The sequence below is a fragment of the Schistocerca serialis genome, chromosome 3 (assembly GCF_023864345.2).
Source record: "Schistocerca serialis cubense isolate TAMUIC-IGC-003099 chromosome 3, iqSchSeri2.2, whole genome shotgun sequence".
Lineage (NCBI taxonomy): Eukaryota > Metazoa > Arthropoda > Insecta > Orthoptera > Acrididae > Schistocerca > Schistocerca serialis.
Window position 1 is genome coordinate 345,367,704 of NC_064640.1, and position 27,845 is coordinate 345,395,548.

The following is a 27,845-nucleotide window of genomic DNA, read 5'->3' on the forward strand; positions in this document are numbered from 1 at the left end:
TAAAGCCTGAGTTGCAGCATTGGCAGGCTCAGGAAGTTATTTTTCCTATTTCATCATGTCAGTGGGCCAACCCTTTGGTGGTGATTCAGAAGTCCAACAATTTTAAACAGATGGTCAACATGCAATCTGTCCCAGATTCATACTCCATTCTGTGGCAAACAGAGTTGTTGGTGAAGTTATCAGGAGGGTGGGAGGATCGGGGGTAGCCAGTATTTTCCTAGACAGTATTTTTCCCACATCAACTTGTGCATTATTTACCTGCAGTTGCCACTGGTCACCAATTCTCTGACTTTCCTGGTCCTCAACACCACCTTTGGACTTTACCAGTTTGATCACTTTCTGTTGGAATCTCATATGTGCTAGGAGTCTACCAACAGTATTTGGAGCAGTTGATTCAGGACATTTCCTGTTGCATCCATTATCTTGACGGCATCTGTATCATAGGCCCTACTCAGGAAGAGCATTTATGAAACGTTCAGCCAGTTTTTCAATGCCTCCTGGAAATGGCCTCTGTTCCAAGCTGGGGAAGTACAGTTTTTTCTCCCCTAAGGTGTGTTTTGTTTGGGTCATGTGCTTAGTAAAGATGGTCTTGTCCCCACGGACAACTACATCAAGGCCATTGTCAACCCTCCGGCAACCAAGAAACTGAAGGAGTTACAGTGTCTTTTAGGAAAGATTTCATATTATGCTCATTTCATTCCCCATGCCATTCATATCTGCTAGTCTCTTAACTGACTTTAGCAGAAGTATGTTAACTTTGTCTGGTCTCCGGATTGCCAATGGGTTTTCCAGACTCTCAACAGCGTGTGTTCTGCTTCCTGACTAGCTTCCTTTATGCCAGGTATGTCTTTAACCTTGGTCTGTGACAAATCCCAGCACAGAATTTGTGTCATCCTGTCCCATCGGAACCCAGACGGCACTGAACAGCTAACTGCTTACACATCGAAGATGCTTTCTGTTACACAGCGTAATTATTCGTAGGTGGAAAAGGAGGTTCTTGCTGTTATTTTCGGGGTTAAAAAGTTCCATGTTTTCCTGTCTGGGGTGAGGTTCCTCCTCATCACTGTCCACAAGCCACTGGTTTCCTTATCTGGCCCTTGTTCCAAGGTGCTGAATAGGACTTGTATGGCAAAACTTTTGAGTAAGACTGCTGCAGAGACATGTATTTAACACACGTTTTCACATACAGGAAAAATACAAACTCTTGTTGGAGTTGGTAGTATACATGAAATAACACATTCACATATAGCACAATATTCCATCACACCATCTGGAAAATTGTTGGCTTAAGTTTTCCTGTACTCATAAGAAACTAACAGGTATAGTAGAGATCAATCGCTAACAGACTCGTAAAAAACTGTTTTATGTCACTTGCTCCAAATCCGGAAAACCAACAATTTCAATTCACAAAACATATCTTTGAGAATATTTTAAAACCATACATTGCCATTACAAGTTTTGTCTGATACAGCATTCCTATGATGGACAAACTAATACTGACACTTATGCAGCAGGTTTATATATGTCGAGGGTTAACTGGCTTGCATGGTAGAAGTAATGCTGCCAAACTGCACACCTGTGTACCAGCCATGTGATGTCTATTTTTACCACCAAGTTAAAAACTTTTCTTCGAGGTTTAAAAATTGTAATCTGCTTCTGGAAACCAACAGCAATTTCACAACTGCATAGAGGCAATAATGATTCACAATGTAATTCGAGATCAGCTTTCAGCAACAATTTTTCAGGTATTGTTAATATATATATGCTATGCACCAAAATTAACTACTGAAAAAGAATTTTTTTTTTTTTGAATGAAAAGCTAGTCTTTTTTCACTGACTCTTCAGAAGGAATGATGTAGTTATGTGATGCCTGCAGTCATTAAATGTTCTTGGTGCCAGGACTAAATTTGCTTCAAATGTTTATACGATAATTACCATCCACCTAGTTCTTCGAAGGAAACTGAGGACATTAAACAGAGTGAGGAAAGAGCCACTGTAAGATGACCGTGATTAAATTACTAAACCAAATTATCTGAAAAATTGATTTGTCTACTGTGTTATTTTTCCTTATTGATTTATTTACCACATTAACTGTGCTACTTGTACCAATTTCGTAACAGGGACAAGTGGGCCTGTAGTATGCATTTGGGAATCAAACAAGTTCTCTGTTCCGCATCAAGATGTCTTGGTCACTATGCCACCAGCATTTACCTCATGCACACATAAGTGGCAGTCAGAAAAGTTTCTTTCCTCGATTTCAGGAATAAATGCATTTACAGCCCAAGTATATGATGATGAAAAATTTGGGGTAGCTTTCTCAAAAACGAGTGTGTGTGTGTGGGGGAGGGGGGGAGGGGTGCGAATGAGCTTTACACACGCGACCTGCCAAATGGGTTGCCTGTGCCTGAAGCAGCACTGCATCATGCCATTTCTCCATTTCTCAGAAAGACAAACTGATCTTCCTCAATAGAAGCTTCTATTTATTCTTCCGTGAGTAATTCATGTCAGTATTTTGCAACTGTAACTTATTAAACTGACAGCTCTGTAATATTAACAAGTGTTAGCATCTGCTGCTTTTCGAATAGTAATTATTACATTCTTCAGCAGTCTGTGGATATTTTACTTGATTCATATCTTGCATATCAGGTGGAATAGATTTGTTGTGGTTTGATCTCACCAGGATCTCAATAATTCTGATAGAATGTCGTCTACCCCAGGTGCGCTGTTTTGACTTAGATCTTTCAGTGTTTTGTCACAACCTTCTCACTGTATCATGTCTTCTATCTTAATCTACACTCATGCTCATAAATTACGGATAATTGCAGAATGTGGTACCACACAATGTGGCACTACACAAAACTGACATTAATAGCATAGCCATACATACACAGGCCGCACAACGGGTTGGCGTACTCTGTATCAGGTGGTCGAGCGGCTGCTGGGGTATGGCTCCCATTCTTGCACCAGTGCCTGTTGGAGCTCCTGAAGTGTCCTAGGAGCTTGAAGACGTGCAGCAACACGTCGACCTATAGCATCCCAGATGTGCTCGATGGGGTTTAGATCTGGAGAACAGGCAGGCCACTCCATTCTCCTGATATCTTCTGTTTCAAGGTACTAAAGTGCGCGTCATTTATGTTGGCGGCCGAGTTTAGGTTTGTTCTGCGCATCTGACGTCACAAAACACAGTCAGCCAATGGACAGAGAACGACGTTGCCAGATCTCGGCTGCAGACCAGAGCACGGACGAGTGTCTTGAGTTTTAGAAACGTTCAGTCATAAATAAAGTAATAGAACAAAAGCAATGTCTTGATAGCAGACTTTCTTTTATAGAAAGTTTGGAAAAAGCATTCTTTATACCAATTGCTTCATATTGTATTAATTAATTAAACCAAACAAGCAATAAGACTCCTAATTCAGGCGATAGCAAGGAAAGGTGACTGTATCAATCTCACGAACCGCTTTTTCGCAATAAAGAACATCGGTAATTGTTTATTTCCTATTGTACTTTGACGAAGTGTGAGCAATTCATAGTCATACCAACAGTGTTTGTCAGTATTTTGCGTGACGTGTTAAGACTCCTCATTGACCCACGTTATAGGACGAGCTGCGGTAGCGTAATGGTTAAGGCGTTGAATTAGTAAGCGAAAGGTGAAGAGTTCAAACCTTGTGCGGTTTTCAATATCTTCTTTATTTAAAAACAGTATCGAAGTGTCTTATCTTACCTCACGAATTTTATTCGTTTGAATGCAATTTTTTTTTAAATTTCTAGTGCTTTGTCTCTTCATTAACCCTTTCGCTGCTGCAGACACGTGCTCCCCGCATTCCGCGCTGTGCGCGACTGTCATCACTGCACTGCTTGCCTGTGCAGAGACATGGTGTTTCCACTGCTTTAACACACATATCATTCGATTTCACAAAATCTATTTGGCCCAAAAATTAGATTTTTACACATCTTCTTGACTGATACCTTCTCCCCATAAATGACTTAATTTTGTTTCGATGTTTGACCCAGTTATTGTGCAGCATTAAATGTAGTAAACCATTGCATGAAATTTTGAAGAGTTTGCAGAGGTAAAAGTCCATAGCGTATACTTTCCGTATGGTCGATTTTAGTTGCCACAATGTTGAGAATGAAATGTGAATAAGATACCTAAATTTCATTTAAAAATTTACTGTATAACAATATCTCATTTAATTTAAGTACCACATAGGTGTCGTATGTAGTATTGAGAAATATTCCGTCTTTCGCGACTGTAAAAAAAGTTTTATTTACACCGGGCGTGTTTGGCTTTATTTTAAAGCACTTCAATCAATCAAATTTTATATGAAATTTACGTTGGGGTTGGGTTGGGTTGTTTGGGGAAGGAGACCAGACAGGGAGGTCATCGATCTCATCGGATTAGGGAAGGAAGTCGGCCGTGCCCTTTCAAAGGAACCATCCTGGCATTTGCCTGGAGCAATTTAGGGAAATCACGGAAAACCTAAATCAGGATGGCCGAACGCAGGATTGAACCGTCGCCCTCCCGAATGCGAGTCCAATGTGCTAGCCACTGCGCCACCTCACTCGGTATGAAATTTAGGTATCTTGTCCACATTCCATTCTCAACATTGTGGCAACTAAAATCGACCATATGGAAAGTATACTCTATGGACTTTTACCTCTGCAAACTCTTCAAAATTTCGTGCAATGGTTTACTATATTTAATGCTGCATAATAACTGTGTTGAACATCGAAACAAAATTAAGTCTTTTATGGGGGGAAGGTATCAGTCAAGAAAATGTGTAAAAATCTAATTTTTGGGCCAAATAGTTTTTGTGGAATCCAATGATAAGTGTGTCAAAGCAGTCGGAACACCATGTGTCAGCACAGGTGAGCAGTGCAGTGACAAAATCGCGCACAGCGCGGAATGCGGACAGCACGTCTCTGTAGCAGCGAAAGGGTTAATGCGGCTGTAGTGGCTTTACTTCATGAACTGCGTGCTCCCCCCTAAATGTTAAGTTTGCGAACTATACTATACTATACTAGGGTGCTGCTTCTCTTCGCGCGTGCGTCGTGTGCAACTGGCAACGCAGCAATCTCCCGCGTCTGGGCGGGCATGCGCGAGCCGCCAAGATAAAAGAATTGAACTATAGTTCACGATGGCAGCTCGGTGGGACCATGCATTATCATCCATCAGGAGGAAGGTGGGACCCACTGCACCCCTGAAAAGGCGGACATACTGATGCAAAATGACGTCCCGATACACCTGTCCTGTTACAGTTCCTCTGTCAAAGACATGCAGGAGTGTACGTGCACCAATCATAATCCCACCCCATACCATCAAACTACGACCTCCATACAGGTCCCTTTCAAGTAAATTAAGGGGCTGGTATTTGGTTTCTGGTTCACTCCAGATGAAAACCCGGAGAGAATCACTGTTCAGACTACACCTGGACTCGTCCGTGAACATAACCTGGGACCACTGTTCCAATGACCGTATACTGTGTTCTTGACACCAGGCCTTATGGGCTCTCCTGTGACCAGGGGTCAGTGGAATGCTGGAATGCACCTTGCAGGTCTCCGGGAAATAAACCATGTCTGTTCAGTCGTCTGTAGACTGTGTGTCTGGAGACAACTGTTCCAGTGGCTGCAGTAAGGTCCCGAGCAAGGCTACTAGCAGTACTCCGTGGCCGTCTGCAGGCACTGATGGTGAGATATCAGTCTCCTTGTGGTGTTTTACACTGTGGACGTCCCGTACTGTGGCACCTGGACATGTTTCCTTTCTGCTGGAATCGTTGCCATAATCTTGAGATCACACTTTCTGGCACACGGATGGCCTGTGCTATAACCTGTTGTGTTTGACCAGCCTCCAGTCGCCCTGGTATTCTACCCCTCATAACGTCATCAATATGTGTTCTTTGAGCCATTTTCAACACACAGTCACCATTAGCACGTCTGAAAACATCTGCACACTTACTTGCTGCACCGTATTCTGACATGCACCAACACACCTCTGCGTATGTGGACTGCTGCCAGCGCCACCGTGCGATGACCGCAGGTCAAATGCACCACATGGTCATACCCCAAGGTGACTTAAACGCACAAACTGCCCGCCAGAGTGTTGTTTCACCATGTATCAGCATTATCTTTAATTTATGAGCATGAGTGTACTACCTCTTATTTTTATTCAATATTGTGCTCCACGTTCATTTCCCTAGTACAGCTCTTCTATACATTCCTTCCAACTTCCATCTTTCCCTCCTCTGATTAATACTGGCTTGTCGTTTGAGTTCTTGACACTGTTCTCCCAAGGTTTTAATATTTTCCTAAATGCAAAATCTATTTTCCCCATAGTCATGCATGCTTCTAAAGCTTTGCATTTATTCTCTATCCATTTCTGCTTTGCTATTTTGTGCTTTTTGTCAATATCATTTTTAGACTTCTGTATTCCCTTTCACCTATTTCATTTGCTGCATTTGTATATTTTCTAGTTTATTCAGTTAAATTCAATATCTCCTGCATTATTATTCAGGAATTTTTACTAGTTGTCTTTCTGCCTATTTGATTCTCTTCAGTCTTCAGTATTTCATCTCTCAAAACTATCCTTTCTATTTCTATTGCACTTCTTTACCATTTCAGTGACTCAATTTCTACTGCTCCCTTTGGAATTCTCAACAAACTCTGGTTCTTTAGATTTATCCATGACTCATATTTACTTTCAACCTGCAGTTATTAACAAATAAATAATGGACCAAACCCCTTACATGCCCCTGGAAATGTTTTGCAGTATAAAATCTGGTTTTGGAATCTGTCTTTCCATTACATACTCTATCTGAAACCTTCTGGTGTCCCCAGGTCTCTTCTAAGTGTGCAACTTTCTTTCAAAATACTTAAATCAAGTGTTAGCAATGATGAAATTGTGCTGTGCACCAAATTGTAACTGCTTCCCCTTTCAAGCTGCCCTAGTCCATGTTCTCATACTATTTTCCCTTCTCGTTATTTACCTACCATCAATTTCAGGTGCCCTTAAGAATTAAATTTTTGTCTCCCTTAACTATCTGAGTAATTTCTCTTATCTCATCATACATTCTCCAATCTCTTAATCATCTGTAGAGATAGTTGGCATATAAACTTTTAAAATTATGATGGGTGTTCTTACCTTCTATGATGCAATAACCATGTTTTTCATAATAGTTTACCCACATTCCTATTTCCTTGTTCATTATTAGACCTATTCCAGCATTTAAACTATTTAATTTTGTATTTGTAACCCAGTACTCACCCTACCAGAGGTCCTGTTCTTCCTGTCAATGCACTTCATTAATTCTCACTTCTTCTCGCTACATCCAACTCCAATTTCAATACCCTTTTTAAGTACCTACCCAATTATGGCTTCTAACATTCAAAACTGTGACCGGTAGAATGCTAATTTTGTTTTTCCTGATAACGCTATCCTCCTGATTAGTCACCGCCCAGAGATCCAAAGGGTGGGCTATTTCAACATTGGAATATTTTACTCAAGGGGATGACACCACCATTAAATCATACAACAGAGCCGTATGCCCTCAGGAAAGGTTGATTTTAGCTGTTTGCAGTACCATGATAGCAAGACCATGTTGGCTAATGTAACAAGGCCAGGTCAATCTATACTGCAGATTGTTGGCCCTGCTAGTACTGGAAAGGCTACTGCCACTCTTCAGGAAACACACATTAGTCTGGCCTCTCCGCAAATAACTTACGTTGTGCTTGCACCTATAGTATTGTTAAGGCATGCAAAACACCTCACCTTGGCAAGCTCAATTGTTCCAGGGGAGGCGAAGGAGGGGGGGAGGGAGGGGGGAAGGGAGGAGGTGAGGGAGGGGGGGAGGGAGGGAGATACATCACAGATTTTGTTTTGACATTTCATTTTTCTATTCCTGCCTCATTTATTAGCAATAAGTTTGAACACTGACTATGACCAGAATTTCTTGGGGATCTGAGATAGGTCCGGTGATGTTATTTTGCTAGTGTCATTCTTTAAGACTTCACGTAATGTCTGCAGTTATGAACTTCCAGAAAAAAGCGATGTCCCCTCTAGTCCATTTTGTAACTCTAGTGCACAAGCACAACCAAAAATGGACGTATTTACGCACTTTGAGGGAGAACTAAATTCATATGTGTAGCTGTTTTGAGAAGTGCATGAAAATTAGCACATTATATACATGATGTTTTAACTATTCACAGAAAATAAAGGCTGCAAGATACCAAGTTTGCTAGAAAGCAATTACACTTTCCAGCAGGTTTTAGACAGCCACACGGGGCAAAAAGAATGCAGGTGATATTGCTTTTTATAAAAGAGTCATCCAGAAAGTAACACCAGTCTAATGAATGCACATTTGAAGATTTATTTAGTATGTATAATACCCTGTTCCACATACCCTGAAAACTGAGTGCATTAACAGAAACTTCCAGTGTCTAAGTCTGATGATACGTATGTGATGTCCAGGCGTGTACTTCGGTACCCACAGAGTTGTATCAAGATCAACTAACACCAATGCCTTAACACATTTGTATACAATTATGAGAATTGTTAATCTGGATATTAAATTGTCTGTAAAGTTATTTATTGTGCAGAGAGAAGCTTGAAGTGCTGCTCCCTACAAATCTTTCTCATGTGCTCCTTTAGAGCAAACTATTCCCCCTGAGAAGTGCACGACATTGCAATTCATACCACCTGGAACCACTGGACAAATTCAGCCTCTGGACGTTTATTTTTCCCATACCTATAAAACATACTATCACACTATCTGCAGCTACACTCTTAGGGTAGTAGGGAATATTTATGTCACAGTAAACGAGAGTGGGGAAGATGGGCGTAAGAACTACAAATATGATATGAGCAGTGCTTCTTGCCAACAGCTAGTCAAAATAACTTGCTTTTGTTAGATTCCTGGTCTGCTTATAAAAATCTTACTCCTTTAGAGCAAACTATTCCCCCTGAGAAGTGCACGACATTGCAATTCATACCATCTGGAACCACTGGACAAATTCAGCCTCTGGACGTTTATTTTTCCCATACCTATAAAACATACTATCACACTATCTGCAGCTACACTCTTACGGATGGATACCTAACAGAACGTCCTGTACGGTTCATAACTCTCAAGTAGTTCAGCCTTGATCTTAATGGTGTGAACCTTTTTGATCACTGTGGCATGACATTTTTCATTTGGTTTTCATGGTTGTTAAATGTCAACAATGTCCAGTGTACTACATACGTCCCATAAAGGTTGATCTCTGCACCTCCCAGACACTCATTTTCTCTCACCCTCCTGTTGCACATGGTGAGTCATTAGCAGCTAATATTTTTCCTGTCATAGTTTTTAACAGATCACTTTCAAATGAGCCTTACTAATTGTGACCTCATACTCAAGGAGTTACTTGTGAGTAGGACATAGTTACATTACCATCAAAAATCTCCTTCAAAGTGAGGTTAAAATAATTGACTGGAATCATTATGTGATAGAAGATCACACTCAGCTGATTAACTCTCTCAGTAAAGTATGTTAATTAGGTCTTTGAATTGACAGCTTCACAAAGTCTGACTCGTAGAACATAAGAAGGAAGACTAACAACTAACTGAATAAATCAACTTTATTCTGCTGGTTATCCAACTGCTGGTAGACCAACAAATTTAGCAGACATTCTTCAAATAGTTCTTTCATATTAAACAGTGTTAATTCAGAAGACCTGCAGTGTTCAGTCACTTCACGAAGCTGTCTACGACAATCCTTCAGTTACAGTAATGTGCACTCTAGATACACTCGTATATTTGAGAGAAAAGTTTAGACCAAATATTCTTTTAAAAAACAGCAATCTTCAGTAGAAGGTTAGGCACATTTTCCAAAGGACAAATGCAAGATATAAAAGGCACTGCAAATAATCCAGAAACATTTTTATTTTATGAAATAGACCCACCCACCTGCAGCAAGTTTATTCTGTCTGTGACAATCTTCTTGACTTCATCTTCTGAACATTTTTGTATTTTAATGTAGAGGTGAGTCATCTGCCTCAAGTCATTTATCTCGATAATTTTAAGCAAAGTTTCTCTTTTCTCATACATAATGTTCTCTTCAATACGCAGAACATACCTGGAAGAACAGTGTTATGATTTAATCTCTCTGTTCTAGTCATTTAGAGCTCCAAAAACAGTACATATTAACAGTAACACCTGAAGTAAACATAAAACGACAACAACAACATGCACTTTCTAAAACTAGGTAAATTGAGTGATCCTTGAATTTTGAGCACTTTGTGAATCCTTAGCGGAACCCGTGACTGGTACCTAGTATTACCATCCCATTATAGACTCTGCACACAGTAAACAGTCATCAATCAACATGTAGTGAGACTCAGCATGATGAGGAACTGTCTAACTTAAAGAAAACCGCTATTGAAATTTTACATCAGTGCAGGAAAAATTACTGTCTACGAACAACAGCAGTGGGCAATTAAACATCAACAGTTAAGACAAGAACTTGAGTCAGTAACTTGTATTTGCTAAAAGACAGCAAGGTGGAACAGATGATTAACCATTACATCAGTGGAGTACCCAGTAATACATCCTTCATGACCATATATGCATTTACACAGTTCACGAAAGTGTTACTTGAAGTTAATGAGGTGGATGACTGTGTTCTGGGCATATTCTAAGACTTGTCAAAGGCTGTTGACCACAAAATAGTATTAAACAAACTAGAAGCACTTGGCGTACAAGGAATAGCAAACAAGTAGTTCCAATTTTACCTGGGAAACAAGATGCAAAAAAGGTAGACAGAGGTCACATATCTGTTGATGATAAATTTTTAGTACAGCAATTGCCAGACAATAAACATACACACACAGGTGTTCTTTAAGGTAGTGTATTGGGTCCAGTTCTGTTAACATATTCAATGACTTTCCTGACAATACAAGACGTGGAGAAAAGCTCTCTTTGCTGAACGTAGCAATATGATGATAGTCACTGATTAAACACCAAAGCTTCTGTTACAAAAACCAAATGAAACCCTCACAGATGCTTTCGACTGAGCTGTATATAATAAATTAACATTTAACACAAGGAAGAAAAACAGTATGCACTTCAACATAATGAGGGAACACAACTCTGACACAATGAGCATAGACAATAAATCTATATATTGTAACAAATACAAAATTTTTTGGTATGAATTTGATTGTTCGTTAACATAGTTATACATAACATTGGAACAAGTGTCCTTTTGGACATTTCAAATTTTTTAATAAATTTCCCTAAGATATGAAAAAGTTACTAAAATAATGGGTGTCCATAAATTGTCTTTACTACTTAAGACTTCAGTAACTTTAAAGCTATACTAGATATTAACAAATGGTTTTCAGCACTGATAAGATAACTCAATTTTTTTTTTACCTTCCACGTAACCCAGTTTTGACACAAAATTGAACTTGAAAACCAGATAAAATGTGGACACCACAAGAGATAGATCAGTGTGGAGCCTGCTCATACAGACAACATCCGTTGCCCAAATGCAATGAAACTTTCGAACACGGTATGGAAGGCAACCACTGTCTTGACCAACTATTTGGGCTTGGCATATGTCATTTATGAAAAAATGATAGTGTTCTCCATAAAAAGGGGGGCAAGTCGCCCATCTGTTTCAGACATCATTGTGGACAAGGTGCTGCAGGCATTTGCAAGGAGTCCAACAAAACCTGTGCATATGACCGCCAGACGGTTGGAAATGAGATGCTCAACAGTGTACAATGTCTTCCCTAAGAGGTTATGGCACACACTGATGTATATGAATGAGGAAACAAAACTTTATGAGTTATCTTATCAAATGTTAAACATTTTTAATATCTAGTATAGTTTTAAAGATCTTGAAGTCTGAAGTTGTAAAGATAATTTATGGACACACTGTACGTCCATTTAAAAAGGCAGCTAAAATGTTCTTCATAAATATTGCGTACTACACAAACATTACTTCAAGGAATCAGTGTGGTAGTTAATAATGAAAGGGAAGAACAACAACGCTATGTCACATGACCACAATGTAATGCTTTTACATGAAAACAAAGTGCTAAGAGCTACAATGCACGACACTAATGTCTTGTCATTCTCTTGAGCTCAACATCTCACTCGTCATGGGGAACACTGACTCAGTTTTTCAGGCAGACAGATAGGAGGACACAAGGACATGCACAGGGACACTTGCTTGTCTGCAGACCTGAAGGCAGTTTTCCGAACAGACACGAGGGAGTCCAAGAAGCATAGCAACATGTCTGTAGTCCACGAGTCTTCAGCAGCTGTCATTGGGTGCAGCGATGAAACACAAAACGCTTTCACATTATAAATTACACAGACCAACGATGGAAAAACTTTTTTGCTGATTCTAATGTTTTTTAGGGTGGGAAATCCAAATATGATACTTAAAAAACTGCGTCACCCACCATTTCTTCACATTTTACAGTTACATTTATTAAATTAAGCAATTTTTTAAAGAATTTAACAGCTTTTATATACTTAAAATTTAAAAAGGAGGTGTAACTAATGTAGATGGCATTGGTAGCACTGCTGAAAAACATTTGCTGGCAAACAAAGGTCAATTCTATTTTTGTTTTAATAGATGGTGTTTTGTTTACTGTCAACATAACCTCCCTTTCCCGTTTCCAGTATCTGTGCTCACTACAAGGTCTAATCGTGGTTGTAAAATCTCTGCTGACAGTTTTTGTTATATTTGTGGTGAATTTGTGATTAAAAAACACCAAAGAAACATTACAGACTTTGTGAAAAAGGTTTATCTATCATATTTTGGATTTAAACTTGGTGATCAAGATAAATCTCAGGTGCCGCGTAAGGTATGTTATGTGTGTGTTGGAGATCTGAGAAAATGGTCCAAAAAGGAGAAAAAAGCCTTTAGATTTGCTGTTCCTATGATATGGAGGGAGCCAAGAAATCATTCTGATGATTCCTACTTTTGCAGTCTTCATATTACTGGTCATAATTTGAAAAACAAGAAGGTAATAAGCTACCCTAACCTTCCATTCGCCATCCAACCAGTAGGGCATGGTGTAGATTTGCCGGTTCCTGAACCACCAGATGATATAAATTCTATTCCAATAGAAGTATTTTCTGATGTACAATGCGATTTAGATGAAACAGATGATGATGAATTCCACTGTAATACAGAAAGTCTAGAGCCCAATTTGTTTACTCATACCGAGCTTAATGATTTAGTTAAGGATCTGGGCTTAACGAAAGAAAAAGCTGAATTGCTTGGCTCTAGATTAAAAGAAAAGAACTTACTGGCAGTTGGAACCAGCATATACATGTATAGAAAGAGAGAGCAGCAATTTTTCGAGTTTTTTCAACAAAAAGGTGATTTAGTGTAATGCTCAGACATTCCCAATCTGATGAATAAGTTTAGTATTGAATACAAAAAGGAAGACTGGACGCTGTTTATTGATTCATCTAAAACTAGTTTAAAGGCTGTTTTATTACACAACGGTAACATGTATGCATCTATACCTGTTGGACATTCTGTATATATGACGGAAAGCTATGAAAACTTAGAAATAGTGCTAAATAAAATAGGATATTCAGCTCATGGTTGGATGATATGTCGTGATCTAAGAGTAACACACATGCTCCTTGGTCAGCAAGGTGGCTTTACCAAATTTCCATGTTTCTTGTGTGTATGGGACAGCACGGCTAGGGATCAACACTGGTGCACAAAGAACTGGCCTGTGAGGGAGTCTTTAAAACCTGGTGAGAAGAACATTCAACGCAAAAACCTTGCACATCCAAAACATGTACTCCTAGCACCCCTACATACAAAGTTAGGCCTAATGAAACAGTTCGTAAAGGCTTTGCCTAAAGATGGACCATGTTTTAAGTAAGTATCTCTGTCAAAAGTTTCCACGCCTTTCAGAAGCTAAACTAAAAGAAGGCGTCTTTGTCGGACCTGACTTTAGAAAATTGATGTTTGATGTTAACGTTGAATCCACAATGACCTTAAATGAGAAAGAAGCATGGGTATCATTCAAGCAATTTGTTACAAAGTTCTTAGGACATGAAAAAGACCCAGAATATGTTTCTATTATAGCTACACTGTTTAAGAAGTTTAAAACTTTAGGATGTTTAATGAGCCAGAAAGTTCACTTTTTGAACAGTCACCTTTATTACTTCCCAGACACTATGGGAGATGTTAGTGAGAAGCAAGGAGAGCATTTTCACCAGGACATTAAAGTGATGGAAAAATGCTACCAAGGCCACTGGAACACCAACATGATGGGGGACTACTGTTAGTCACTTCACCGAAAAGTTTAGCACGCGACTCATAGTAGAAAAAGCTACACAACAAGCCTCAAAGAAAAAAGAGAAAGAAAATACAAACCAATTACAGCTGACAAGCGAAACCTATATTAACACACATCGTTGTTTTAAGTAGCTTACTGTAAATACAAACCATACTTATGTTGCAACAAAGCTTTTCATTAATTTCCCCGTTTACCGTATAGCATAGGATTTTTATACTGTATAATAAAAAGCATATTGCTAAAAAAAAACTATGGGTGGTACAAAAGAAACTAAGGCTAGATTTGGATTCAGCTCATAAAAATATTTAAAAGATCAGCTATCAAAGTAAAACAAGTTTTCAATAAAAATTTTTCATTGGCTTGTGTTATATGGAGCAACTTGTGTGTAAGCCAAAGACAATTATCTAACAGGAACCAACTAAATGAGGCAATGCAGTTAAGACACTGACGTGATATTCAGGAGGATGGAATTTGCTCTGTCTGGCCATCCAAATTTTTTCAGTGGTTTTACCACTTCATTTCAGGCAAATGCCGCAATGGTTTCTTCATCAAGGCCTCGGGTGACCACCTGTCCTATCCTCATAGATGAATACTTACACATTTTCTGTGAAAGTGTATTTGAGCTACCCGTTTTCACTTTATCATCATGACAAACTCTATATCATTGTGAGATGATCTTTGGATGGATTAATTAATTGTGCCACTTTTTGCATCAAAAATCTACTGCAACAGACACTCACTCACGTACATTTCAAGTAGGTTTCTCAATAAAAATAGCTTACCTGGCACAAAGTGTGCCAAACGAATAGATGACAGCCAAAGAAGCATCTGCTGGTCTGACAAGTCTTAAATAAAACTCCATTTCCTGCAACTGCATGCCTGTTTTGTGTGTATTGTTTCATACATGTTGCAATAGAGTGTTTTGCAACCCCCCCCCCCCCCCCAGTGCCACCAATTCTCTTCAGTGGTAATGTGGCCACTGCATCACAGTCTCTCTCTCTCTCTCTCTCTCTCTCTCTCTCTCTCTCTCTCTCTCTCTCTCTCACACTCACTCACTCACCATATAACATGCAGTTTGGTAGGCTATACCTGTATACCTGGATGAAGGAAGATAGTTGATAGTTGGTATGAAGTAAGTCATGATAATTTACAGATCTCAAAGCTGAGGAAAGAATCTAGTTTCGTGACCCACCTATAGCAATAATTCCTAAATCCTATTATTAACATCATGACGTCTATGTAAATTATCACTTGAAAGTCCAGGTTGAAATGTCAACAATTTTGAAAAGGATGGACTGCTACTCACTGTAAAGATGACACACTGAGGGTGTTTTTTTTTTTTTTTTTTTTTTTTTTTTTAGGGTGCAAAAACAACTGGGGTCACATGCACTTAAGTCGAAATTATAGAACACAAAGACAGAGAGGAGTCAAAAAAGACTATGTGTCTGTCCCAATTGACAGAACAGACAGCAAAAAACCGGGACGTGGAGAAAGGGATAAGAAAGACACCATACAGAAAGGGAGGTCCAAGACTAAAAATTAAATGGCTTTCACCATATTGCTTTGGCAGATGAAAAGTAAAATGTGGTTGACAGCCCGCACGCCATTTGCTAAAACGGTCGATAACTCAAATGGCACACCCAAGTCGGACTGTAAATGGTTAAAAAATGGGCATTCCATCAGGAAGTGGTGGACAGTTAAAACTTGGGTGTAATGTGTACAGAGAGGTGTGGTAGTGTCAATTAGCACACCACGATGGCTAAAAAGGCAGTGCCCAACACGCAACCTAGTTAAAATTACCTCCTCCTGGCAAGAGGGCCGAGAGCAGATCGTCCAAGCTGCAGGGAGAGGCTTAATAAGCTGGAGCTTATTCCCGTCAAGGGAGGACCAGTGGTGATGCCAAAGGGACTCCACCTCCTGACAGATGGCAACACAGAGATCATCGGAGAGCATATAAGAACGAGTGGGCTGAGGTATGAGAACTGCAACCCTGGCAGCAGCGTCTGCAGCATTGTTTCCTGATAGACCAACATAACCAAGAGCCCACATAAACAACACAGTGGCTCCACAAAGAGTGAGCAAGTGACAGTTTTCCTGGACCCGTTGCACTAAGGGATGGGCAGTGTACAGTGCACGTAGACTTTGAAGAGTGCCAAGAGAGTCTGAACAGAGGACACAATTGAAAAGCCTGTGTCGTCGGACGTACTCCGTGGCCTGATACAGGGCGAAGAACTCAGCTGTAAATACTGATCAGTGTGCCTGAAGTCGATATTGAAAGACATGGGCACCAATGATGAAGGCACACCCAACACCATGGGCAGCCCGAGAGCCATCAGTATACACAAAGATACTATTGGGTAGTTCCATGCAAAGGTTGTCAAACTGTAGACAATAGACTGAGGCTGGAGTAGCGAATGTAGGCCAAGGTTAACATGGGCCGCTTCACAAAGCCGGGGTGGTGAAGACTTCACTCCCACCGGGAAACTGGCCTTGAAAACATCCGGGTGTTCTCCAGCGGAAATATCAGCAGTCGCTGAAAGTGTTACCTGGCTGAATTCTCGGAAGTTATTTGAAACATTGAGGACATGTAGGACACTGAGGGACCACATACAGTGGGGAGGACCAAGAGAGTTTCCTATCGAGCATGAACCCCAGGAATTTCATAGTTTCAACGTACGGAAGGACAACAAGCCCAAGATGTAAAGATGGTGGGAGAAACCATTTGTGCCACCAGAAATTCATACAGACAGTTTTGTCAGTGGAAAAACGAAAGCCCCTGTCGATCCTCCAGGAGTGAAGAAGATCAATACATCGCTGAAGATGCCACTCAATGAGACAGGTCTGTGTAGAACTGAAATAGATGACCAAATCATCAACAAAAATGGAGCCGTAGATGCCCAGCAGGAGACAGGCTATTATAACATTAATGGCAATAGCAAAGAGGATGACGCTCAGGATGGAACCCTGAAGCACACCGTTTCCCTGGATAAAGGTGTCTGAAAAGGCAGAACCCACACGCACCTTGAAAACTCTGTCTTTTAAAAAATTCCTGAAGGAAACAGGGCAGGCAGCCACAGAGGCCCCACATGTAAAGAGTATGCAGGATAGCAGTTCTCCAACAGGTGTCTTACACCTTCTCCAAATCTAAAAACACGGTCACAGTCTGGGATTTCCGCAGCAAACCATTCATGACATGGGTGGACAAAGTAAGGAAATGGTCAACTGCAGAAAGCGACACTCAAAATCCACACTGTATAGTCATTAGTAAATCGCGAGACTCAAGCCACCACACCAGCCAGGCCTGACTCATATGTTTCATAACCTTGCAAAAGCACCTGGTGAGAGAGATGGGGCAGTAGCTAGAAGGGATGTTTCTGTTCTTACTGGGCTTAGGTATAGGTATGACGGTGGCTTCACACCGACATCCGGGAAATGTGCCCTTTGCCCACATGCGGCTGTACGTGTTAAGCAGAAAGTGCTGGCCCACAAGAGAAAGATACTGCAACATCTGAATGTGCTCAGTGTCTGGCCTTGGAGCAGAGGATCGGGATGAACTGAGAGCATGATCTAGCTCCCTCATAGTAAAGGTGGCATTGTAGCACTCACGATTCTGAGAAGAGAAGGGTAGAGTCCAAGCCTCCTCTGCTCGTCTCCAATGGAGAATGGCAGGGTGATAGTGGGAAGAGCTCGAAATTTCTGCAAAATGGCGGCCCATGGTGTAGGAGATAGCAATAGGGTACACAATAACCTGGTGTGCTACTGTCGGGCCAGAAATTGGGGAACCGATCTTGGTCCCAGAGAGCCATTGGAGGCTGGCCCACACGAGAGAAGCGGGAGTGGAACGGTTAAAGCAACAAGTGATTGAAATCCAGCTAGCTTTTTTACTACCCTCAAGAACGCAACAACACTTTGCATGCATCTGTTTATAATGAATGCAGTTTGCCATCATAGGACGCCAGCTAAAAATGCAGAGAGCATGTCTCCGTGCACAAATTCCACCACAGCATGCCTCAGTCCACCAAGGGACTGGGACACGGCGTGGTAAAGAGGAAGTGTGAGGAATGGAATGTTCTGCAACATTAAGTATAACATTTGTGAGATATCCCACCTGGTCATCGCAACTGGGGAAATCTTGTCTTCGAAGGTCGCCAGGGAGGAGTAAAGCTGTCAGTCAGCCTTAGTAAGTAAGCTGCCACTTAGGTTTGCACCCAGGTGGGGTAGGAGTCAGCAAACGGATAGCACATAGGAAATGGTCGCTCGAATAAGTGTCAGAAAGAACAGACCACTCACAACGATGGACAAGCTGGGCAGTTCAGAAGGATACGTCCAAATGGGAATAGGTGTGCAAGGAGTCGGAAGGTGGGTGCTCCGGTGTTAAGGCAGAAGAAGTTGAGTTAGTAAAGAAGATCAGCCAAGAGGGCACCCCTCTGACAGGTCTTGGGAGAACCTCAAAGGGGATGATGCGCATTAAAGTCACCAAGTAGCGAAAATGGGGGAGGTGGCTGTCCAATAAGCTGAAGGAAGTCTGCCCTGGTGACATTGAATGACGGAGGGATATAAATGGTACAGAGAGAAAAAGTCAGATGGGGAAGGATAAGGTGAACTGCAACAGCTTGAAGATGGGTTGACTATGAGCAGCATGACACTCCTATGAGATGGAATGCCGACCTCAGAGGGAAGGTCAAAACAAACTGGGAAGAAATGTGAAACCTCAAAGCGAATGTGAGGATGCAATTTCGTTTCCTGAAGACACAGTACAAGGTGACACCGCGATACTAAAAGCAACTGTAAATCTTCGATGTGGGAATGAAGGTCGCAAATGTTCCATTGGAGGAGAGTCATGATGAGAAAGAGATGAAGGGGGGTTCACATCGATGGCTGCCAAGTGACAGCCTGTGAAGAGTCGCTGCTACAGGGCACAGAAGCAGGAGGATCCTGCTCCATGGGGTCCACAGAAGCATCATCTTGCATGTGCTGGTGATCTGTGGAGTTCAACACTGAAAAATGGTTGGTAGTGCGCACTGGCAACACGAAGGTCGACCGGACTAAGGTATCACGTGTTAACACCGTCGAAGAGGGTCTTTGAGTCGGCAAAAGAGAAGACCATTTGCCTTTACTGGACTTCTTCGAGCCTTTCCGGTTAGCAGAGGAAGACTCGGGTGTTGTTTGGCAGGAGGGACGTAGGAAGTCTTCACGGGAGTACTACTCCTGTCTTTTCCAGCCTATTGGTTGTGTAGCCGGTGGTTCCACCTCTTGAGGCGAGGCTTGTTGCATAACTGGATGAGGGGATGGATAGTGATGCTACCTTGACCTCAGAGCTGAATTTGAAGTTGCATGTCTACGTGCCCACGTCCTTCATGGAGCAAGGGGTAACAGAACAGAACTATAGGTTCCAGATGGGAGAATGCAGTGTTTGTGACTAGCCAATAACTTCTGAGTGACTGGGTAAGGCACTTTTTCCTTTACTTGGATCTCTTGGACAGCCTGCTTATCAAGATACACGGGACAATCCCGAGAGGAGGCAGCATGGCCAACATTGCAGTTGATACAGAGGGGTGAAGGAGGCAGACAATCGCCCTCGTGCGCATCCCTACCCCAAGTTACACATTTCGCTGGGTGTTGACAAGGCATTCTAGTGTGATGATGACTGCACAGTCATCAGCACCTGTACAAGGTCCCAACAGTTACACAGTAAAATTTTGTTTCACAGTCAAATCTACCCACTGTCACAAACGGTGATGGTGATGGTGATGATGATGATGATGATGATGATGATGACAACACAAACACCCAGACCCTGGGCAGAGAAAAATCACCAACCTGGCCAGGAATCGAACCTGGGACCCCGTGATCCAGAGGCAGCAACACTAGCCACTAGACCACGAGCTGTGGACACATTCTAGTGTGGTTGAAACAATAGCACTGGTAGCAGCGCATTGGGCTCGGAATGTATGGTCGGACTGTGATAATTACATAGCCTGCTTTGATCTTGGACAGAAGCACCACTCTATCAAATGTGAGTAAAAGAGTGCTGGTGGACACTAAGGATAAATCTACCTTTTTCCACCACCCGATGGATGCCAACGACACTCTGATCAGAGAGGTAAGATTGGATTTCAGCCTCAGTTAGACTGTCGAGAAGCCTAGTGTAAATAACACCACAGGAAGAATTCAGAGTTTTTTGGGCCTCGACACAAACAGAGTAGCTGCGGATGAATGAGGCGGCAAGCAGTTGATGTGCTTGAGAATCACAAGTAGTCTCCAAAAGAAAAGTAGCATTCTGTAAACGAGAGGAAGCTTTCACAGGGCCAGCATTTTATCAACTCCTTTCTGAATAATAAACGGATTTACTGTGGCGAAGGATGGACTGTGTCTTCAGTACATGAGACCAAGAGGAACTGTAGTGCAGAGGGAAGGGTCTTTGAATCGTTAGCCTCATTATGTTTACGTTCCATAGACGTTAATTGGGAAGATGATTGGCTCATCGCGAGAAAATCCCCCACAACTACAAGCGTCTCTGATGGCACACTCCTTCCATCTGGGGGCGCCCATTCACAAGGGGGCACACCCGCCTTAAGTGATTGTTCACACCTCATGTCACACCTCCCAAACACCTGACAGAGGGACCAATCGGCAACTTGGGAAGGTTGCAGCTCAAGCAATCACCCCTCCCTGGGCCTGGCCTGTATCAGGGGGTACATGTGAACCCTACCTGTTGACCCGGAGCTGGGAATTACATGTTACCCAGTCACCTGTTGCGCATCAGACGCGTAGGCCGGCCTTCAGGAGGACACAGGGAGGAAGAAGAAAAAGAGGCACCTCAAATGCCGAAGCAGAGGAACAAGAGAAGGGAAACAAAGAAAGGAAAAGGGAGCGAAAAACAGTGGTGAGACTGTTCTTACATCATCAGACTATGCAGAACATTCCCAATAACACCCCAGATATGTTCCCTAAGGGATGGGAAAAAGAATAGCAAGAGGACAGACATGCAGCATGGAAGGGAAAAGAAGCTGCAAAGGCTGAGGCTCTGTGGTAGCCAAGCATGAACCTGCAAAGAGTGGCGAGGCCCCTGGGGGGACACGCTGAGTTGCAGACAGGCACAATGAAAAGATAGTTACATATTACACTTTCACATAAAGACTTCTTCAGAAAAGAAGGGAACACACACACACTTTCACATATGCAGGCACACCTCACGCACACATGATCAATATCTCCAGTCACTCTAGCCAGCTGCAGTGGCCAGAGAGAGCAGTCATGAGTGCATGAGGTGCGCCTGCTTGTGTGAAAGAGTGGTGTGTGTGTGTGTGTGTGTGTGTGTGTGTGTGTGTGTGTGTGTGTGTGTGTGTGTGTGTGTTTTCATTTCTTTTCTAACAAGTTTAGTGTATAACAGTCTTTTTGTTGTGCCTGTCTGCAACTCAATGTATCATCTTTATGGTGAGTTGCAATCCACCCTTTTCATAAATGTAATTAATCGGTAACTTACCTGAGTGAACTTCCTTGGTCTGAGTGTAAACACTGTCTCAACAAATTCAAAAATACTTCAATAAACTTAGTAAAATCAACAAAGAGACAATGTTCAGTTTTGATATTTTCATAGTCAGCTGCAGTCATTATGCCCTTGTACACAAAGAAAGGATTGCTTATTCCCACGATTTTCACAGCAATTACCTAAAATGAAAATACATAAAACATTTAATTAATTAAAGGTTTTCAGCACAAACGCTTAAATTATTTTGTTAAGTTCATCATCTGCATTCAGTTTCATATTTTAAAAAAAAAAATAAGTTATTTTTGTGGTTACCTGTAATGCAACAGGTTCAAAAGTATGACATTCAGTTGGTTTCAGTTTTATCTGAGCACAAGGAAACAGAAGATTGCTTTATGCTGACACATACCAGGAAGTGAGCTATTAATTAACTGAGTCAATGCAACACAGGGTGATTCTAAGGGGACCAAACTAGAGCTGCTTCTGTTGTTGAAAATTAATGACTTGTCTTTTAACTGTTGCTGATTGTTTTGTAGGGATAATACAAGCATAATAACTAAATAATAAAGAAAATACTGTCTTTTTGACAGAAGCAACTATTACTTTGTAGATAACAGGCCAACCCTTAACTGCAATAAAACACCATACATCTAGTTTCATTCGCAATTCTGATAACACTGAAAGTCAGCTTTCTTACGAGATAAATGAGCCAGAAAACAATGAATTTCTAGGACTCATGATATATGGGAAGTCCCAGAAGCTGAATGTAGTTATCTTTATTATTACAATATTGTCTAGGCAGCATTAGATACACACACCTTTTTATTTCACACTTTTTTATTTCACACTCTTTCATTCAATGAAGTTCTATGGGATATTATCGTGGTGCAATTTATTTCAGGCTGAACAAAATTTTACCAAAGGTGAGCGGTTCATTACTGGTGCTAGGAACTTTTGTTCAGTGTTTCCATAGCAGTTCAAAAACCACATTCCATGCATTGCTCATTTGGTATCTTGCTTCCAGATTAATTAGGTTTTCCACCATCTTGATTTCAATTGCTTCATTGATGACAATTCCAGACTCTGGCCCAAAACTGGATAACTAACAATGATACCTTCCATCTAAAGCACATAACAATAAATATGGCAAGAAAAGCAATAATGAGAATCTCTTCTGATGTGATAGACAATGACAGTATCAGTATAGCCATGATTAAGAATGTTGTCGATATCTTTTTACCTGTCTTAACTGACATATTTAATTTTTCCCTCGTGAACGGAATATACCATACTGTATGGAAAAGAAGCATAATTCAACCCATCCCTAAGATCGAAAACCCGCAATTGCCTAGTGATTACTGACCAATTAGCATACTGCCTTCTGTTTCCAAGCACTTGAATATATTGTTCATGATCAAATCACTGAACAGCTGCATGAATTCAGTCTATATGACAAATTTCAATCCCGTTTCCGTAAACACCACAGCACAAACACTGATCTAATTAAAGTAACTGATGACCTGAAATATGCCATTGATGGCCGAAAGGCAACAATATTGACACTACTAGACTTCAGCAAAGCTTTTGACACTGTTAACTTTGACATATTGCTCAGAAAAATGCAACAGCTTAATATCTCAGATAGTGCAATGAGATGGTTTGAAAGCTACTTAAAAGACAGACAGCAATGTGTTGTATGCGTAAATGAAAAATCTTCCTGGAAACACGTCTCCTCGGGAGTGCCACAAGGATCAGTCTTAGGACCACCTCTGTTTTCTTTACATGTCAATGACATTTCGCCGGTTCTGTCCTCCTGTAAATATCATTTCTATACTGATGACCTCCAGCTCTACCAAAGCATCAGACCTGAAGATATAAACACTGCAATCGCTCAAATGAATGATAATCTGTCTTCAGTAGTGACATGGGTGAAAAACCTAGGGCTTAAACTAAATGCAAAAAAGACACAAATAATCTTAATAGCCCACCAGAAATTAATTAGTTCAGATTTCCGCGAACGGCTGCCCCCTATTCTGCTCGAGGGTATTCCAATAACATACCAGAAAACAGTTAAGAACTTGGGTGTAACTTTGGATGAACATCTCAACTGGGTGGGGAATACAGTCGCAGTGTGCTGGAAGACATCCGCTTTTCTCTATGCTCTCAAAAAGTTTCGGAACATATTTCCACAGGACGTGAAACATCAACTCGTGAAAGCACTCATTCTACCGAACCTCCACTATTGTGATGTAATTCAACAAGGCATGAGTAGTACAAACAAAAGACGGCTAGAACTAACCATGAATGCCCGTGTGCATTACACCTGCAACATTCGCCAATATGATCATGTTAGTGCTTCATACTCCCAGCTAGGGTGGCTGCGGCTGCACAAATTGTGTGACTACCACACTATGTCTACTTCACCGACTCCATCATGCAAGCACCCCAGTACCTTGCTTCAGAAATTAAACACCTTTCATGCCATCATAATAGAAACACGAGGTCACTCTTATTTGGTATCCTAGCTGTGCCCACTCACAAAACAAAAACTTTTGCAAACTCTTCCTCAGTTGCTGTCGTCCACCTCTAGAACAAACTGCCCCTTACCCTGCTGCTTTTAAGAAGAAGTTGATGCATTTCCTACTATCATCCTCATAATGTTTTCCACAAAATTAATGTACAAGGCCAATCCTCCCCTCTGTCAAATAGCAAAGCTAATGTCTCCTATCTTGCTCCTTTCTCTTCTTCCTCCTCATCTATCTCTATTATCCATGGAATCTTCTTTTCCTGTATATTTCCTTAATTATGTTTCATCATGTCTCTATTCTTCTCCTCCCTTCACCATCAGTCTCCCTCATACTCCCTGCTACTAGCACTCCTATCTAAAATCTCTCTCTTTCATAATGTCTAATTATAACAGCACTTATCATCTATGAAAATGAAACTGTATATGTATGTATTTTTCCAAGTGTGCCTTTGTAATTGTTTATTTCACTTTTTGTACTAGATGTAGTTTAACATGCCTTCTAAAACATATGAAAGTAAAATAAGTAGAATGCCTGGTTAGATGTAAGAGAGGGCCTGATGGCCCTCATCTTGCCAGGTTAAATAAATCAATAAAAATAAATAAATAAAATAAACAAATTCAATGGTAGTGGGCAACTGCTATTTACCTTCCCACAGGCCCCCTTCACTGCCATGAAGTGCCATGGTAGACCAAAGACATGGCGCAGCAACTATTCAGGATCGATGAAGGGCTCTACAACATCTCAAGTGACACCCTTCACTAACCACCCTCCTCACTTTTAAGTGGTTTTGTGCTAATGAACATTACCTAATCAAATGCAAAGAAGGACAGTTGGAACACTATGCCCCCTTCTTGGGAATGTATACTACTTCATCCCAGGTATGGGCCAATAATCTTCCGGGCCTCCAAAGATCGATAACCATTCCAAGTCTGCTTCTCCATGATGGTGTTTCTATGGATGTGGTAGTCGCTGCCAAACACCTTGCAACCTACTTTGACACTTTGGCATCCCCTTATTATCTGGATACCTTTTGAATGAATAAACTACAAGTTGAAGACATCTTCTTCCCGATCATGCTAAATTATATGATGAACTTTCCACTGATGGGCAACTGCTTCACGCTCTTGATTCATGCAAGTGATTGTGTCAGAGATATCTCCCACAACCCCATCCATGGAACCTGACAGAGCAGGCAAAGGTGACAACAAAGGTATGTAACTGCCAGCTGGCTCTTCGAAGTGCCAAATGCGGTAACTAGCAAATCGGATGGTGACAAAGAAGTTGCAGGAACATGAGAAAATTGTCAATGTCACAGAGATAATTGTCTAGCAACCATTGTAGCAAAACGAAAAGATTAGTAGAAGAAATAATAAGGCCGATAGCTAAAAAGTTGAAATGGACGTCACTTAAGTGATTAGCACTACCGTCACTGAGGACTATGGCAGCAGAAAACTGATGTCAGTGTCTTTCCTATAACAGCATGACATCAGCTGCAGTGTCTTTAATGGACTCGTGACCATATTGGTTGGACCCTAGACTGGAAAACTGTGGCCTGGTCAGATGAGTCCCAATGTCAGTTGATGAAAGCTGACTGTAGGGTTCAAGTGTGGCGCAGACCCCAAAAGCCGTGGACCCAAGTTGTCAACAAGGCACTGTTAACTGGTGGTGGCTCCATAACTGTGTGGGCTGTGTTTACATGGAATGGACTGGGTGCTCATTGACTGTAAATGGTTATGTTCAGCCGTATGGACGACAGTGTGCCATGTCACCGGGCCACAGCTGTTTGTGATTGGTTTGAAGAACATTCTGGACAGTTTGAGTGAATTGTTTACCCAACATGAACCTCATCGAAAATTTATGGGACAGAATCTAAAGGTCAGCTCTAGCACAAAATCCTGCACTGGGAACACTTTCACAGTTATGGATGGCAGTAGAGGCAGCATGGCATGGTATTGCTGCACTTCTAATGACTTGTTGAGTCCATGCCACATTGAGTTCCTCCACTGCACCAGGCAAAAGGAGGTCCACCTCCATTTGGGGCACTGGGACTCTGGGAACTGGCCATCATGCCAGGTAGCCTTTATTCTGGCTGGATGGAAATCATGGAGACAGCTCTCATTAAGAGTAGGTGGCATCATGGCACATATTTGGCCCAATTCTTTTTTCCCTTCTACCTTTCCATTGGATGATGATCTTGGGGCTGATTGTGCTTGGATATGGTTTCAGATTTTGGACACTCTTTTTCTTCCCTTCTGGCATCCTACAATTTTACATTCTTGGCTAAATGGACCATATTGTTGAGTTTGATCTGATATCTCTTTTTTCCAAAAGTTACAAAAACACAGATCCTGCAGGGAAGGTCTCCCAACACAGCATATACTCCGCACTCTGTGCTTTTCTCCCTTTCCCTCCTTTCTTTCTTGCAAAGGTGCTAAGCCCAAAACTCAGCATGGTAGCCATTCTGTTGGGGCGAGGGGTTGTCAAGTACCCGTGTGGTGGTAGCCCCATAACAAGACAGGGATTGCACTATTAGTGCCTGAACTGGGAAGTCCCCACACAAGCTAAAGACTATGTGCCCATCAAGGCTGGGACTTGGGGACACTGGACACTGGGCAGCAGTATACAGCCAGGTAACTGTTGCTGTGATGCCTATGGGGAGAACCCTTGTTTAGAGTGGGTGGCACCATGGTGGAAGACTTGCACATGAAACGAATTAAACTTTCTTCCGCTGGTGGCCACATAGCCTCAGCAGCCCACATAGCCTCGGCAGTCATTACAATGTGGAGAGAGATGACCCCAAAATGTTTCCTTCCCTGACTTCACCATGGGAGGAACATAGGGGACAGAAACAAAAATGGTTCAAATGGCTCTGAGCACTATAGGACTTAACTTCTAAGGTCATCAGTCCCCTAGAACTTAGAATTACTTAAACCTAACTAACCTAAGGACATCACGCACATCCATGCCCGAGGCAGGATTCGAACCTGCGACTGTAGCGGTCGCGCGGTTTCAGACTGTAGCGCCTTTAACCGCTTGGCCATCCCGGCTGGTAGGGACAGAAACCAGGGGAGAAAAACTGCCTCCCAATACATATTTCATTCTAGATCCAATGAGGATTCCTTTTTGATTATAAAGCCACTGTCCTCTGTTTAACACCTAGAGGTCAGGTATGGACAAGTGGTAGTGATATGAAAAATGAAAAGCAGTTCCACTCTGATTAAAACGGCATACCCTGCTTAGTGATGGGTGTTGCTTGCCTGTGACAAGCTGGGTGACATTCCTGTAACCATAACTCGCCATAACAACCTCAGTAAGATACAGGTTGTGATCTTCCATCACTATCTACTTTTACAGACGTGACAAGTTGAGTACCAATTTGGAGTGACATTTTGTCAGTACCTACCCCTATGCAGAAAAGTAACACCCTCCCCCAGCATCTCTTACCAGGGAGGGGTCCCTCAGGATGCTCCCTTCCTAGGAATTTGCTGATCTGCAATCAGATGCCAGCTAGT

The 27,845-nt window shown here is 41.6% G+C and overlaps 1 protein-coding gene across 3 annotated transcripts in view; it reads right to left on the reverse strand.

The window, feature by feature from the left end:
* The window catches only part of LOC126471610 (spindle assembly abnormal protein 6 homolog), a 269,622-nt gene that overhangs the window by 204,825 nt on the left and 36,952 nt on the right, over positions 1-27,845 (reverse strand). For 2 of the 3 annotated variants that reach the window (XM_050099849.1, XM_050099848.1), the window contains exons 2-3: positions 21,803-21,987; positions 9,941-10,109 (exon numbers count right to left, since the gene is read on the reverse strand). In XM_050099849.1, coding sequence (XP_049955806.1) covers positions 9,941-10,109; positions 21,803-21,987 — 354 coding nt within the window. The remainder of the gene's footprint in view (positions 1-9,940; positions 10,110-21,802; positions 21,988-27,845) is intronic. The other variant, XM_050099850.1, reaches the window with a different exon arrangement.